The sequence below is a fragment of the Pseudorca crassidens genome, chromosome 4 (assembly GCF_039906515.1).
Source record: "Pseudorca crassidens isolate mPseCra1 chromosome 4, mPseCra1.hap1, whole genome shotgun sequence".
In the NCBI taxonomy this organism is placed as follows: domain Eukaryota; kingdom Metazoa; phylum Chordata; class Mammalia; order Artiodactyla; family Delphinidae; genus Pseudorca; species Pseudorca crassidens.
The window spans coordinates 29,516,124-29,532,603 of record NC_090299.1 but is presented as its reverse complement, the minus strand read 5'-3'; the positions used below and the strand labels follow the sequence as shown (position 1 = coordinate 29,532,603).

General features: G+C 37.7%; 1 protein-coding gene and 1 long non-coding RNA gene across 4 annotated transcripts in view; one reads left to right on the top strand and one right to left on the bottom strand.

Moving 5' to 3' along the window:
* LOC137223488 (uncharacterized) overlaps window positions 1-16,480 on the bottom strand; it is a 253,335-nt gene that overhangs the window by 111,129 nt on the left and 125,726 nt on the right. The gene's annotated exons all lie outside the window — the stretch shown is intronic.
* ENPEP (glutamyl aminopeptidase) overlaps window positions 12,265-16,480 on the top strand; it is a 111,622-nt gene continuing 107,406 nt past the window's right edge. Inside the window, exon 1 of the mRNA XM_067735316.1 lies at window positions 12,265-13,151. Within this exon, the coding sequence (XP_067591417.1) occupies window positions 12,511-13,151 (641 nt within the window). The 5' untranslated portion in view covers window positions 12,265-12,510. The remainder of the gene's footprint in view (window positions 13,152-16,480) is intronic.

Here is a 16,480-nt window from a genome sequence, read left to right as displayed (position 1 = left end):
ATTCTTATCTATAAACTAGATCATACCTAAACTGCAATGCAGCTCTAAATTCCCATGTTCTTATGAAAGATAAATTTATCTTTATTTTTAAATAAGTTATGGTTGAATACAATTTTAAGATGAATTAGAAAAACTGGTTAGGCTGTGATGCTAATGAAATCATGCTAATTTCCATAATTGCCATTTTGACCTAAGTTCTAAAGCAGACTCAGTACTAAGTCCTACTGACCAACCTTGCAGAAAAATGCTGTGATTCAGGGGTAAGGCATAGATGTGATAGATAAGTGACAATCCAACTAAAAGCACACACCCTGCTGATGACAGCACCATAGTTTCACCTTTGTAGACCAAAGAACAACCGCGAGATTCATGGATTTAGGCTGATTTTCCATTACAGAAACTAACAGTTTTCAGGAACTTGTTGAAAGTCAGAAGGTAAAAGTGGAATCAGGACAATTGCCCTTTTGGTGGTGGCCTGAAAAGGCACTGACAGTTCAAGAATGGTGATAAATAGAGGCTAAAGGAATTGGGAGAAAGGACTTTCCCTGCTCAAAGATAGAAGGTCCTGAGCTGCAGATCCTGCAGCCATTTTTGGAGCCAACAAGGCAAGGTACTGTGTATGATTCAAAGCCAATTTTTGTTTAGATCCCCAAACAAGAGATATTTATTTTGTGCCTGCCATGTGCTGGCACACTTCTAGCAATAGGGATACAAGAAAAAGTTCCTACCCTGTGGAGCTTATATTCTACTTGGCAAGACAAACAATACACATTAATGAAAACCTAAGTGAAATATCTTAGTGGAGAGAAGGCTATGAGAACTATGATGTAATGTAATGGGATAGACAGTGTGAAAGAAGAGGGAGAAGGGCAGTGATAATGAAGCTAAGGTAGTCAGCGAGGCCCTGCCTGAGGAAGAGGCATTGGAGATGAGGCATGAATTGTGAGAAGGAGGCAGCCTTACAAAGGTGTTGGGGAGACATGTTTTAAGTAAGGAAATAGTCCCAAAATGGGACTCCGGAGCGTTTAAGGAACAGAAAGTTCTTGAAAAATGGAGCCTGAGGGATAAAAAGAAAAGATATCTTGGAGGTACTTGCAGGCCGTAGAAAAGTGTCTCAATGTTGTTTCAACTGCATTGGGAAGCCATTGAAAGTTGTAAGCAGGGAAATAATATGACTTATATTTTTAAAAGATTACTATGCCTTGGTGTAAATCATATTGTTCGGGAATGAGAAAAGTAAACTTTATAAAAAAAATTTTTAAAATAAAAAAAATTCATAAAGCTTTTCTTGAAGAAAAAAATCTGATTTTAAAACGTGAAACATTTGCTTTATCTACATATGTGTCTGAATGTGAAGATGTCTTTAATAAAGGCTTAATAAGGTATATTTGTTATTTGTCTGTCTTGTAATCCATGTTGTAAAACACAGTCTCCAAGGGGAGGAATAATGCTTAACAATGTCTGAAACAGGGCCTCAGGATGGGCGGGGTGGGTGAGATGTGGGAAAGAAGATTGGAAGGAAGTGGATAATACATGGAGTGGAAATCTCAGCCGAAATAGGAGGTCAGCAATCAAAAATGTGATTTATGGAAAAGTGCAAAAAGGGGAACCCACATAATTTAACTTATCCTAATAAACTGGAAATATGAAATGATGACAGGAAATGGATTTGTACTTTCTAGAGACAGTATAAACATCTCTTCTTAGTTTATTTAACTTAATGGATCAAGATTTAGGAGGACAATTATTACACTACAGGGAAGTAACAGATGCAGATAAATATCTAGATTTTTCCATGAAAGACTTGACCCTGTATAACAATATGTATATGCGTGTTTTTTTCCTAAATACTAAATAACATATCTTCAGGAAAATACTCTACACAAACAAAATAAGAATAACACAAAATTGCAAAAGAAATTTCCCATAATTTTATATATCACCAAAGAAAATCACTGCTTTTAACACTTTGATTTATGCTTTCCAGTCTTTTTCTATGTATACATATTTTACAACAGGAGTTTCATATTGTATATATCACTTTGTTGTCTGCTTTTATCAGTTAATGTAAGGCCACATATATTACATTTTGTGCATTTTCTTTTTTTCTACCATAAACCTATATTAGATTCTAATTAAAACAGTTATATGTGGTATCATAATCAAAACTGGTTAATATTCTAGAGAGAAAATCTGAGAAAATGCTGTTATATAAACAGTTCAATTTTAAATTTATAATTAAAAGAGGAAATTAGTTTCTCTTTCAACTTAAATTTTATCTGATTATCACTCAACCACTCACTCTACCTGTATAATATCTTCTACGAATTTGGCACCATGCAATGCAGTGTGCATGTTGGGAAGGGGACTCTCCCAGTGTCCTGACAGGCCTGACGACCAGAAAAATAAGTAGGTCTTATGTGTTGGCTCTTGTAGTACATTTTTACTTAAAAACAATATTATAAATATGATTTGTTGCTTAGGCTAGCTGCAAAGACCTAGATAGTCCATAATGTACCTAAAATAAAAAATTATTCATGGAGAAGTCTGGACTAGCCCATAAATAGTACTAAATTCCTTCTATTAGATTTGGAGATAGCATGGTATGGTTAGTAGTAGCTGAGACCCATAATAACTAACTCATAGCATTGCTGGATGCATTAAAAAGACAGCAAATAAAAGACATCTGGTACCAAGTATGTACCATGAAGGTTGGTTCTTTTTCATTCCATTTCCTTCTTCTTTCCTTCCACCTGAATGCAGTTACCTTTACTTCCATTTGTTTCTATGGTATTCTGAAGTGCCAATAAACTGACCTTTGGAAAACAAAATAGGGAGTTGCTGTACCTAAGCCATCCCTAGAAGCAGTGTGGAACCTAGAGTAAATCACTTTATGTGCATCCCCCTCACAGTACAAGTCTGTTCAGGAAAAATCAAGTCAAAATAAATATTTAGAGCAGTGGTGATGGAAATAAGTATAAACTATGAGCATGTAGGTGAATAATGTTTATACGTGAAATTATTGAGAGAGAAGAATTGAAGAGAGAAGGCACTTTGCCTTGGATACGGCCTTAGGACTCGATAAAAATAATAGCAAATGGCACAGCATTGTTCTTCTACATATGTCCTTCTTCTCCTTCTGAGTCACTACAGCATACTAGCAAAATCATCCTAAAATGAGGGGAGGCCAGCATGGGGCAGTCATGGCTAGCTGACCACCAAAGACACATGCTCCTCTCCTGAAGGCTAGAGTCGTTGTTGCCGCCTGCCTGTCCCAGCCCCTTTGCTTTTATGAAGAGCTGTGTGACTAGTTCTGGCCAATGGTTGTGACTGAAAGTAACTTCCAGGCTAAGGTGATTAAAAATCCAGTATGAGGGCTTCCCTGGTGGCGCAGTGGTTGAGAGTCCGCCTGCTGATGCAGGGGACACAGGTTCGTGCCCCGGTCCGGGAAGATCCCACATGCCGCGGAGCGGCTGGGCCCGTGAGCCGTGGCCGCTGGGCCTGCGCGTCCGGAGCCTGTGCTCCGCAACGGGAGAGGCCACAACAGTGAGAGGCCCGCGTACCGCAAAAAAAAAAAAAAAAATCCAGTATGAGATCCTCTTGTTCTCTTCTCTTCCTGTGGCAACCTTGGAGCCATACATTGAAGAGGGCAACACCACAAGATGGAAGGAGCCTGAACTCCTGACTTGGAGGAGTGCTATCTAGGAGAGCTCACTAACAAAAATATCCACTTTGGATATGGCCTGTGTGAGAAATAAATAACATACTGGTACTGCTTGTTTGGGCAGTTAGACTACATTTACTAATACACAGAATAATCGGCCATTTGAGGACTGGACTAAAAATAAATGACAAATGAATGACATCTAGTGTGTTTACAGGAGGTAAAGAGGATTGACCATTTTGGTCCATCTGGATCAGTGAATGTTTGTTTACTTGAGAAGAGAGGTAAGCTGGGTCCTGAGAATGATTAAAAAGAGAAGAGGAAGGAAAAAGGGAAACCCAGGCAGGAGCATCAGCACAAGCAAATGTGTCATGACAGCAGTGGGTAATGTATGTTTGCAAGATAATCAACAGACCAATTTGGCTTGGGGTAAATTTGAAAAAGGATTCTGAGATGTCAGGAACTTTCTGGAGTGAAGGGAATTGGGGCTTTGAATACCATGTCATGAACTTGATCCTGTCGGTGAATGGGACTTATTGAAAAATTTTCCATAGTGCTACGGGGATGATTTTAGGAAGTTGCGAGGAGACAGGAAATAGGAGAGCCAAAAATAAAAACAACAAAAATAAACACTAAAAAACCATCACCAACAACAAAAATAAGAAAACAGAACAAAAAACCTTAAGTTGAGATGCTGGGAGGATGGACAGCAGGTAGAAAATAAGTAGGAAGCACAAACTTTCTGCTCTTCTCAGATTTGTCCTTCCCCTCTCCACAGATAAGATCTATTCAGGCAGTGTTTGTGCTCCTTGCTACGTGCCGGCAGTCTTTATTGTCTAGCCGACAGCCATTTCTCCGTTCTTATTTGCCAACAAATATCCTGAGTTTGCGCCAGCAATGTGTGCCGTTCTAGAGATAAACTGGTGTTGTTTCAAGTCAGTCTTTCTATCACATACCTCTCCACCAGGTGAAGCTACAGAAGGGCCAGGTGAGTCAGGACTCCTGAATGAAATGTCAGGGGAAGCCTGCTGAGGACCGCTGGGAAATTATTTTCTTAACTGATAAAAGGAAAGAACTCTTAAGGGAAAGAAACTTACTCTTTTCTTCCACCCTCCACATCTTGCTTTTGAAAGTGATTGTCATAGCCGTAACTGTGACAACCAGCTTGGGATCCCATAATAAAGGTGACGGAATGAATAGATAGTCATATGTTAGTTTCCTGATGACATTACAGAGCTGCCAAACCAAGATGCTACTCCCTACCTCCAGACTTCTTGTTATGGGAGGTCATTTGACGTCTTTATAGGTTAAGCCATAGTTAGCTACGTTTTCTTTACTTGGAACTAAAAGCATCCCTGACTTATACACTCCAAAAGAAATTCTATCTCCAAAAGACATCTGAAATTTTCATATGCTCCAACCCATGGTAGGCTATACCTGATGATTTCACACTTGGAGATGTGTCCGAATCCCGAATAGAGATTTTAAGCAATCAAGCTAACCGTTGCAATATATGCATATAAATATCTTAACCACAGATGCAAAAGATATCAGATAAACCAAGAATAAAAGTCACCTGAAAGCCCTTTAAAAGCTAATGAAAATCAAGACATCAAAGGAAAGTGTCTAAATGTAGAAGTTAAATAATTCACCAGATTACCATCAATGACAAGAGCAGAAGTAAATGAGGCAACGTATTCAGAAGATAGAAGGAATTGTTACATCCACAAGAAACAGTATTATTATAGTTATTTGTAATTATCCAGTTATATTTATAGTTATCCAGTATTATTTTGCCCTGGATTTGCAACATCCCTGACCAAGAAAAGCATCTAGAATTAAAGCTTCCAAATCAAAAGTAAATATAAATTTCCCCCCAGATATAAACTTAATAAATGATTCAGATAAATTCAGTGGGAGTCATGATTTTTTTTTTTTTTGGCCATGCCACGCAGCTTGCAGGATCTTAGTTCCCTGATCAGGATCCAACCTGGACCCACAGCAGTGAAAGTACTGAGTCCTAACCACTGGACCGCCAAGGAATTACCAGGAGTCATAATGTTTTTATAGAAACACATACATCCTATTCACTGAAGAAATAATTTGTGGACCCTCTTAACAAATATTCCATGGTGAAGGCAACTGGAAAATAAATGTATAAAAATCCTTTAAAACCTTGAGTAAGAGCTATATGTGCTCCCGAAGAACAAAAACAGAGTTCTTAAGTGTATCTCTAGAAAATCAGAAGTGAATGAAAGAAGAGAGTATGCCTTGTCCCAAAAGCCAATATTCTATCTTATTCCAACACTCTTTCTACTTGAGAAAAACTCTTCTACTCTGAGACTGTTTTCATTTGTATTCTTAGTTAGTGCTTTTCGATCAGTTGAAATATATGGCACATTGTGGTTCTCAATAAATGTTTGTTGAATGAATACCTAAAGACTGTTGTATTAATTTCCTGTGGCTTCTATAACAAATTACCACAAGCTTGTGGCTTAAAAATGGCAGAAATTTACTCTCTCACATTTTTGAAAGCCAGAAGTTCAAAATCTGTATCACTGGGCCAAAATCAAGGTGTCAGCATGGCGACTCTTCCTCCAGAAGCTATAAGGAAGCATCTGGTCCTTGTCTCTTACAAAAGCTTCTAGTAGCTGCCAGCATTCCTTAGTTTGTGGCTGCATCACTACAATCTTCAAGACCAGCATCTTCAAATCTTTCTCTGCTCTATCTTCACATCACCTGTGTGTCTGTGCATAAAATCTCTCTCTGCCTCCCTTTTATAAGAACATGTGAGATTGCATTTCAAACCCACCCTGACACCTGATAATCCCAAAATAATCCCCCCATCTCAAGAGTCTTTAATCACATCGACAAAGACCTTTTTTTTTTTTAAACCATGTACAGTAACATTCACAGGTTCCAGGGATTAGAATGTGGATATGTTTTAGGGGCGCAATTTTTCAGCTTAAGGCACAAGCATACAAAGAAAGTAATAAACAAAAAACAGAATATATGCCAAGAAAAGAGAGCTCCAATAGAGAAACATTCCGTTGCTCATATGGATGTCTCGGATCATCTTAATGCAGCTAAAATCTTCACTTCCAAAAAAACAAAAATTAAAGATAACTTTATTAAAATTAATGTGGTACCTAGAGGGGTGGGATAGGGAGGGTGGGAGAGAGATGCAAGAGGGAGGGGATATGGGGATATATGTACACCTATAGCTGATTCACTCTGTTATACAACAGCAACTAACACAACATTTTAAAGCAATTATACTCCAATAAAGATGTTAAAAAAATTAATGTGGTAATAAAGAAATTTTCAAACCAGTCAGTGCTAATAAATAAAAATTGGAAAATTACAGGCCTTTCCCCTGAAAGAAATAATATTACTTAAGATGAAGAATGGGTCTAATAGAATTTTTGTGCGGAACGAGATCCAAAATCACCATTACTAGTATAATTCACTTGGATTCTTTGTGGGATAAAAGAACATTGGTTGAGATATTTTCTCTACGCCAACATTATTTTTGCAGACTTCTGCAGATAGGAGAGGAGAGAGAAGAAAATATTGCCAAGAATTTTGACAATACAAAAGGCTGAAAGGAAATGTTGAATGAATTAAGCATTTCAGGGAGTTTTAAAACTCAGACTATAGAGCTATTGTTTAGTGCACTGAGAAAATTGATAATTTTGAAATTCTTAGAACAGAAATCTAGACTATATTATCACTATTATTTTTCTTCTGCTGTTTCTATGTCCTGCCACTGTCTCCCAACGTATTATTGCACATTAGGGAATCCAATATAAAAGCAGTTTAAAATTATAGAAATAATAAAAATCCTTTCATTTTATTTTCTTTGCTTTTCTGAATATTTTCAAAACTTCTATTGATACATTCTAAGAACAAAGCAGGGGTTTACACACATGTCTTTACGAGTATTTATTAACATTTGTTTTAATGTCCACATTTTAAAGTTTATCCTAGAATTCCTTATCCAGTAAATATTTGTTGAAAAGTAAATATTTATTGAGTTAATATATATTTTTTGAGTGGTTGAATATTTGCTGAATGACTGAAAGGCAAATGAATGAACAGTGGCTCACAGACACTTTTTCAGAGGTAGGTAAAGTACACCAATTCTACCTAGAGCCATCCAAATGAGAAACAGGAATGTGATTCTTGCTTGTGGCTTATGAAACCCTGGTGCCCACGGACTATGTAGGTGGGGAATATCATGAGCACAGTCTGTGTGTCCAGAAAAGCCTACAGAAGGATTCTCAAATCAGTCTGGAAACAACAAAAATAGAGAAGACATAAACGTATTGTTTCTTTTTTTTTTTTTTGCGTACGCGGGCCTCTCACTGTTGTGGCCTCTCCTGTTATGGAGCACAGGCTCCGGACGCGCAGGCTCAGCGGCCACGGCTCACGGGCCCAGCCGCTCGGCGGCATGTGGGATCTTCCCGGACCGGGGCACGAACCCGTGTCACCTGCATCGGCAGGCGGACTCTCAACCACTGCGCCACCAGGGAAGCCCTGTTTCATTTATTTTTATTTTTTATTGAATTATGTTTGAATGTATTTTGGAAGTTTATTCTCATCAGTTTCTCTGAAAATGTTTCTTCCCCTCCTCTTTCTTACCTCTTGACCCTCTTCCTCACTCTTTTCCTCCTTGTCTTCCCTACTGTGTAGTTCCTCTTATTGTGCTACCATTGGACAAATTCATCATTATCAACCAACAAAAGTTAGATGTGGCCTGATGAACACCTTCTGCCTGACATCTGCAGCTATTTTCAGCTCTTGGAAAAAGTCAGAAGAGATCACTTAGGTCTTAAGACCAACTGAACGTTTTAAAACAGTTGCTGAGACCACACAAAAGATGACGAATAGAAAATAAAATAAAATATAATTGACCAGGATCACAATGAACATTGCCAATATGGATTTAGAATGCATGGTCGTCCAAATCAAACGCAATGGTACTCTCCTTTTGTAATTCCAACTAAACCTTTAAAGTTTGGAAATACTTGGATTGACCATGGGGTTTATAGAATTGACATGGTTGATAATTGAGACCCTGTGGCAAGATGGAAAGAAACTCATTCTGATTCTCCCTGTTCCTTATATAATATAGCCCAATTTGCAGATTCTGCTTCTTCTATTGTGATTCTAGCTTGCCATTTTTGTTTTTTCTCCTGAACCATTCAGCTATGATCAACTAATAGGAGTGAAGAGCCAGTCAAATAATCACATTGTGGTGTTAGTTATTGACAACATTTCTGGTGATGCTCTGAGTTCTCTGGTCAGCCAATAGCACCCCATGTACATAGAAGGGTATGTGTAATTCCTGAGACTTAACAGAAGAGCTTTAAACTGAAGCTCCAAGTGAAAAAGGGAGGTATATGCTGTGTATTCAGTATTATGGTGGGTCTCCTGCATCAATCTACCTGCTGTGGGAAGGAATTAGCCAGGAAGTTCCTTATCTTCTCAAGATCAGGAATGATTTTCAAGTCCTCACCTCCAGGGAACTTCTTTCTAGTCATTATTGCAATTTGAACTGAATTTATTTTATCTCAACATTTCTGGCATATTATGCCCACTAACCCTTCCCATTCTGGATTCTTGGTGTTCTTTTTCCTCCTTTTTATTTATACATTCGTTTATTCAAAAAGCAATCAATGAACATTTATTGAGTGTCCTATATGGGAGAGATATTGGATTGGTACTTGGGGTACAAGATGGTAATACACATTGTCAAAAGCTATGGGGGAGTGTGGTTTATGATCTACAGTGAATGGCCGTGCATTCACTCCTCTGGCTTGAACCTACATGGAAACTGACCAGAGGCAGCCTTTCCAAAGTAGTTAGATGTAATGTAGATTTTTCAACATAAGATTAATCAATATAAACTGTTTAACTAGGTGAGTGCCTATGATGGTTCGTTGGTCTCATTATAGGAGTAGATTCTGTGTGTGTGTGTGTGTGTGTGTGTGTGTGTGTGCGCGCGCGCGCGCGTGTGTCCTGCCAGTGGCTGCCTTGACCTCCACTGTGGATTGGATCTGGAACAAGGGCTTTCAAGATCAAGAGCCTCCTGCCACAGACTCAGTGTTCCAGTGTCAGGGAGAAGGACAGCAAGAACTGCTGCAATGGAGTGCAGCATTACCAACTATGAAAGCTGGGGCTTTATATTTAGTAAACCCTAATATGGTGACCCTAAATGTGTTTAGTGCACAGGCTGGCTCTGCTACTCCCACTTGTCTGGCTGGACGTTTTACCTCTATCACCTCAGGCAACCCTAATATGCTGACATGGATAAGATGTGATGCCCTTCACTGGATACAGGCGGCTCTTTTAGGTTGGTACTAATAAAATGCTGTGGTTGGGCCTTAGACTAAAAGTTTATGCACGTGTTCACACACACACACACACACACACAAAGTACATGGATTTAAGGTATTTTATTTCTGCTAGCAAAAAATTGCATTTATCTATAAATAATGAACCACTTATGGTGGAATTTCAGGTAAAACAGGAGAGATATTTGATAGCAGGTGGCCATTCTCAAACCCCCTTAAGTGCACCTTATTCCAAAGGTCTATTATCTTCTTTGTTCAGTTTAGTGCAAACATGGGACCTGGTGATAAGACTGCTGTCTTTCTAGACAAAATTGAGTTTAAGAGTTTTATATATGTTTGCCTTAGCTGAGATTTTTAAAAAATGCTTCCAGTTTAATATAATTTTATGTACATTCTTCAAAATCCTTTTCTTTTTCATTTTTTTTCAGTCATTATGCTGAGATAAATTTGATCCACACTTTCCTTTTAATTTATGGAGAACACATTAAAATATTTGCCCTGTGAAACATTTAGTGAAACATCAGATGATATTTCTGATAAAAAAGGGATTTCAAGGCTAAAGTTCATAAAGTTGATTTACCAAAATTAAACATACTATGATTAAAGTTTAGGATTACTTCAGAATGTGAAATTAATAAACAAGATGAACCTATGATTTAGAAAAATATACCCCTCTTGCCTTTAACTTTATTTCTCTTACTACCATTTTATGAGAAAACAATAGAAACGCGTACAGCAAAGTCGACCCTTTCATTCTTAAAATCTTCTCTTCTTATCCGTGTGTTTAATTTATAACTTGGAACAGTTTAAAGTAGGATTTTTCAGAGTGTGGGAACACAAGACCCTCAAAAGGTATCTCACCAAACAAACTCTCTCATCAACTAAATATAGAAATCACACAATAGTATATCCTATCTGGGAGATTCACAGTGTGATGGTAGTGCCATCTGGAAGCTCTGGAAGAATGGAAAGTAGTGAAAGAATATTCTTAACTCTATCTACCGCAGCACTGCCTGCTTTGCAATTATATCTATTAATATTATCCATGGATTGCACTTTGGGAAATATTGACCAAGTTTTTCATGGTTACTTAACCCTTAAACATATTTCCTCTTCAGAGAACAGAGGCAGTATAGTTAGATATTTGGATTTTGGACTCAGATAACCTGAGTTCAAGCTCCAATGCTGTGACCTTGAGCAAATGACTTACCTCTTTGAATGTCAGTCCTTCCACCTCTAAAATGGGCATCATAATAGTATCAGTCTCATAGAGTTGCTGGTAAGTCTTAAACGATAACGTCTATGAAGTACCTAGCATAGTGCCTGGCATATAGAAAGCTCTCTAATTTTTTATATTTATGATTGTACTGCTACTATTAGAGATGGCTTGGATGTATACATCTTAGCTACTCATAAACATGGAAGTCATTATTGTGATTTCTATCATCTTGAGCTTTTCATTCAGAGGCAATAGGTTTGGGCTGATAACAGATCTTTCAACAGCCAACTTTGCATCTGGAATCTCCTCCAAACCTCATCTATCACACTCTAGGCTAAAGAATTCAATCTCACTTAGATAAGATTATCTAAGAGTTTAGTTATTTAACCTAACAAGTTAATCAAGTTTATCTTCCTTGTCCTTCTGTCCTTCCAACCCATTACTTTTCTGTCTCTCTTTTTTCTTCTTATGCTTTTGAGCTCCAGTACTGCTTTGACTAATTTATGTTTCCTTTTCTCTTTCATCCAGCATCAACTGAACTGATTTAGGGTGACCTGGCCATGTTTTACTAATCCACCAATTCAACAAATATTTACTCACTACCTAAGTGGTCCTTGAATTTATGTATCACTCTGTGCACGGAACTCCAGGACCTGACTTCGGCAAAAGGCAGAATCTGAATGTTTACGTAAGATGAGGAAAAAGAATGAAAAGAAAACACAGCTACCTAAAAAATAGCTGAGATGCAAAAAGCCCTTTGGTTAGGAGAGAGAGACTGCGCACACAACAGGAAGAAGCCACAGACTCAGTGGCAAAGGGTGAGATTTTCCATCACAAGCACACCTCTTCCCAAACGTTCTCTCCTCGAAAGCTGCTGACAGAGCTTTGGCAAAGGATCATCCTCCCACTGGCTGATAAGCAAAGCCCTGTTTTATATTTAACTCACTCCAGTAGGAGGGGTGGAGTGGGGGATGCGTTGTTTGTAAGAGGAGCCGTGACAATATTCTCGTCAGTCCTCTTCCTCCAGCTCAGCTCCTCTTCTGGAGTCCTTACCCCACCCCCTTGATTCCACATTCATCCTTGAGTGTCTAGTGGGAACGTGAAGGGAGAGGAAAAGATTCAAGCAGCCAGAGAGAGAGAGGTGTGGGAAAGGCGAAAGCAGGCTGCCAAACCAGGGAATTCCTTCCAATTGAAAAAGGAAGACTGCTGACGTTAGTTAGTTAAATTTAACAACCTTTTATGTGTAACATTTGACTTTGGAAACAAAAATGATCTTGGAGGAGGGAGAAGGCTCTAAGAGATACTGCATTAAAAGGAAACATGTGGCCATCATCTGTGCGGTGGTGGTGGGTGTCGGATTAATAGTAGGACTTTCCGTGGGCTTGACCAGATCGTGTGACTCTACCGACGGAGGACAGGGCACAACCCAGGCTCCTTCCCAGAGGCCTCCCACTTCGAGGCCTCCCACTTTGAGCCCTCCACAGGACCAGGGGGTCTGCCCTGCCAGTGAAGATGAAAGTGGAGGCTGGAAAGATTTCAGGCTGCCGGACTTCATCAACCCAGTGCACTACGACCTGGAGGTGAAGCCCCTGTTGGAGGAGGACACGTACACGGGCAGCGTGAACATCTCCATCAACGTGAGCTCACCCACCCGGAACCTGTGGCTACACCTCCGGGAGACGAGGATCACCCAGCTCCCGGTGCTGAGGAAGCCCTCTGGGGAGCAGGTGAAAGTCAGGCGGTGCTTCGAATACAAAAAGCAGGAGTATGTGGTAGTGGAGACAGAAGAAGAGCTTGCACCCAACAGTGGCAAGGGTCTCTACCAGTTGACCATGGAGTTCGCCGGCTGGCTGAATGGCTCGCTCGTGGGGTTTTATAGAACAACATACGTGGAGAAAGGACAAATCAAGTAAATTTTTTAATTTTTTTTTGCTTTATTTCTCCAAAGCTATATATTTGCTTTCCATTTCTTCTCCTTCCCTTTCACTTTCCACCTTTCAATTATATTGATGGTCTGATATTTATCTAAACTTGGTTTCATTTCTGCCTGTTCATCTGGGAAGCAAAAATTCTTGCCCATTTATATTTTCAAAGCCTACCACAAAATTTGAAAGTATTGAATGAGCTGCATGGAGTCTAAAAAATCAGTGTAAGTCCTTTATTTCATCAGGAAAAATCATAATATACTGCATTCTATCCTTAATATTTACATGAACTACCTCAAACTTTAAAAATACATGTGTCTGGTAAATTTCACTGGTGATATTCTTGGGCTATGTGGCAATGATTTTAAAGTGAACTTTTAAAATTATATCACACTAAATTTAAGTGAAAATCAGTAAATATCAATTATAATTTTGTCTGTTTTATTGGAGAAGAAACATTGAGAGTATGTAAAATTCACGCAATTGTTTTTGTGTTTTCATTTAGGAAGGAAGGTAGGACTATGTCTTTTTAATCTCATACGGCCAGAACCATGTTTTACAGATAAGCTTTCAATAAATACTCATTGAGTCCATACATTAGTGGTAGCACACGGATAACTCTTCAGGCTTATTATCTATCATGCAGTATGCAATGGTTATGCTAAGCCTTAAGCAATTAAGAACATAAATATATCCCCCCCACACAGCCCTCCTAGTATACATGTATATATACTTGCATTCCCTGAGTCTAGCCAAATGGTTACTTGCCTTGTCGCTCAATCAGAGGCTATTACTAGAGCTTTGTCAAAGGCATAAACTCTCTCAATGAACTCAAAAAACCTTCACTCTGCAGGTGTGGTCCTTGCATCAGAGAGGAAGGCTACACCTGAGGTAACACTGAACTTGAAACTGCTTTGACCTTTGCCTACTTAGATTCTGAACAAGTAAATGATTAAGAAACCTTATATCACTGTTCAGAGTGAGACTGAGGCCAGCCCTCTGAATATTCCTTTCCTATGTTGTTTTAAGCATTTTATAGAGCAAAGCAAATCTTTTGGTCAGAATTCTTCCTATTGTTTGTCAGAGAGACCCAGGGATTAAAATAAAATATTATACATTCTTATCTCACTGTGCAGTACAGCAATAAACTGAGTAGAAATGATAGTCTGAAAAAATATTTGGAGGGATCATGTTCATATAGATACTGTATCTTAATATTACTTGCAAAAAACAAGCTTCTTTATTGTTTACATATTCTTTCTGTTTATAAAAATTACAAATGTTGAAAGCATAGAAAATTATAAAAAGGAAAAAAAGAACCTATAAATAATTTCACCACCCAGTGGTTAGCCCTGTTAAAACACTAATGTATATTCTAAATTTTTTTAGGTAATCAAAATTGTAATTATATTATGTCTACATATCTCTCTGTCCATATACCTTTTAACTGAATATACTGTAAGCATTTCCCTTTGTTAAATATTTTCAAGAATCTGATTTTAAAGACTGTGCAATATTTCACTGCATGAATGCAGTTATTTTTTTAAAACCAATTCCCTAATGTTGGACATTCAAGTAGCTTCCAGTGTTTTATTACTATAAACAAGTCAGAAAGAACATAGTTGTAAGTACCTAAGTGTGTATCTGTTTATTTTCTCATGTTAGGATATAGTCCGAAAAATAGAATTGCTGGGTCAAAGGGTACAAATATGTCAAGAAACATGTAACATTTATTTTGTTTAATTATTTCATAAATAAGACACATTCACTACAGAAAACTTGAGAAACAGAAAATTATAAGGAAAAAAATCCATCTATAAGTCCATCACTCAAGCATAGTCATTGTTAGCAGTTAGGCAGACATTCTTCTAGTTATTTTTTCTGGATACAGATAAACATGGCATTATTATGCTGTATATAGTATTGTGTAACATGTTTTTACAATATATCAACACTTTAACATATAATTTGGTATTCTTCCACAAATGACTTAATGGATATATGATAGCCCATTGTACCAATAAAATGTAATTCATTCAACTTTCCCATTAGATTTGGGCACTTAAATTGCTTCTACTTTTTTACCTATAAACACCTATAAAATGTAATGAACAGCCTTATAAAAAACTATGAATAGTATTTTCTAATATTTCTATAGGAAATTTCTTAGGAAATTGGCTCAAACTACACATGTACGAGTGCATGCATGTGTGTGTATATATACACACATCTACACATATATAACACATGTGCATGCACATGTGTATATGTGTGTATCTCCAAACTGACTTTCAAAAATATGTCCCAAATTACATTTCCACAAACAATGAATGAAAGAACTTATTTCTCTGAGCCTTACTAACGATAAGATGATTTTTTTAAGTGTTTGCAATTTGGTAAAGTAATAATACTCTAAAGAATATCTACTTTCAAGAGATTCTAAAAATATGTTAGTGTAAAGTGAAAACAAGTCAAAACTTTTAAATGATTATTGCTGAGTTTAAAACTGCTTTTTGGGTTGTGAAAAGAACAGAAATTGCATCTGGGTAAAGCCATCAAAATACTTTATAAAATTCTATACACTACAGGAAGGCCAAAAAATATGGAACACAGTTCCATTAATAAGTTTCTGTTATATATTTTATAAATACAAAAAATTACTATATGCTAAAATATATATTATTCATTCTAACTCTTTGGATTATTTTACTGTATGAGTTAGTTTTATGATAAGATATATACTTGAGAGATGACATTCTGAAACTTAGCTGTCTTAGTTGCTAAAATACTCAGAAATACTAAGTGACGCAAGGTTGGGGAGGAAGGCTGGTGCTCAATTAGGCTCCCATGGAGGACTGGTGTCACCAGGTTTGTCTGTTTTCATTGGTAGCAGATGAGGCTCTTACATTACACAGGATGCAGCCAGTTTTGCACTGCACACATGGTTTTGGAATGGTTCTGGAACATAATAACCTCATTTAGGCTCAATGGAATACTTTTTGTTTTTCTTATTCTGAAATATTTCAAGCATATGAGAAAAGTGCATTGTTTTCTTTCAAGCCTGTGAATAACATTTTGACAGTGCAGGCCTCTTTAGTGGGTCTCATCTACAGAGTGCAGAGGAGGGCCACAAGCGTGAGTTCAGAGGGAAGAGCACCGTCCTTTCAGATTATAGAGTGAACTTTGTAATATTTGATGCTCATGCAATTTCAAATGCCATCAGAGTAATACATTTTATGTACACCATCAAGATTATACTTTCCAACCCTTCTGCCTTATTGTAAAATTAACTCCAGGATTGAGTATATGCGGT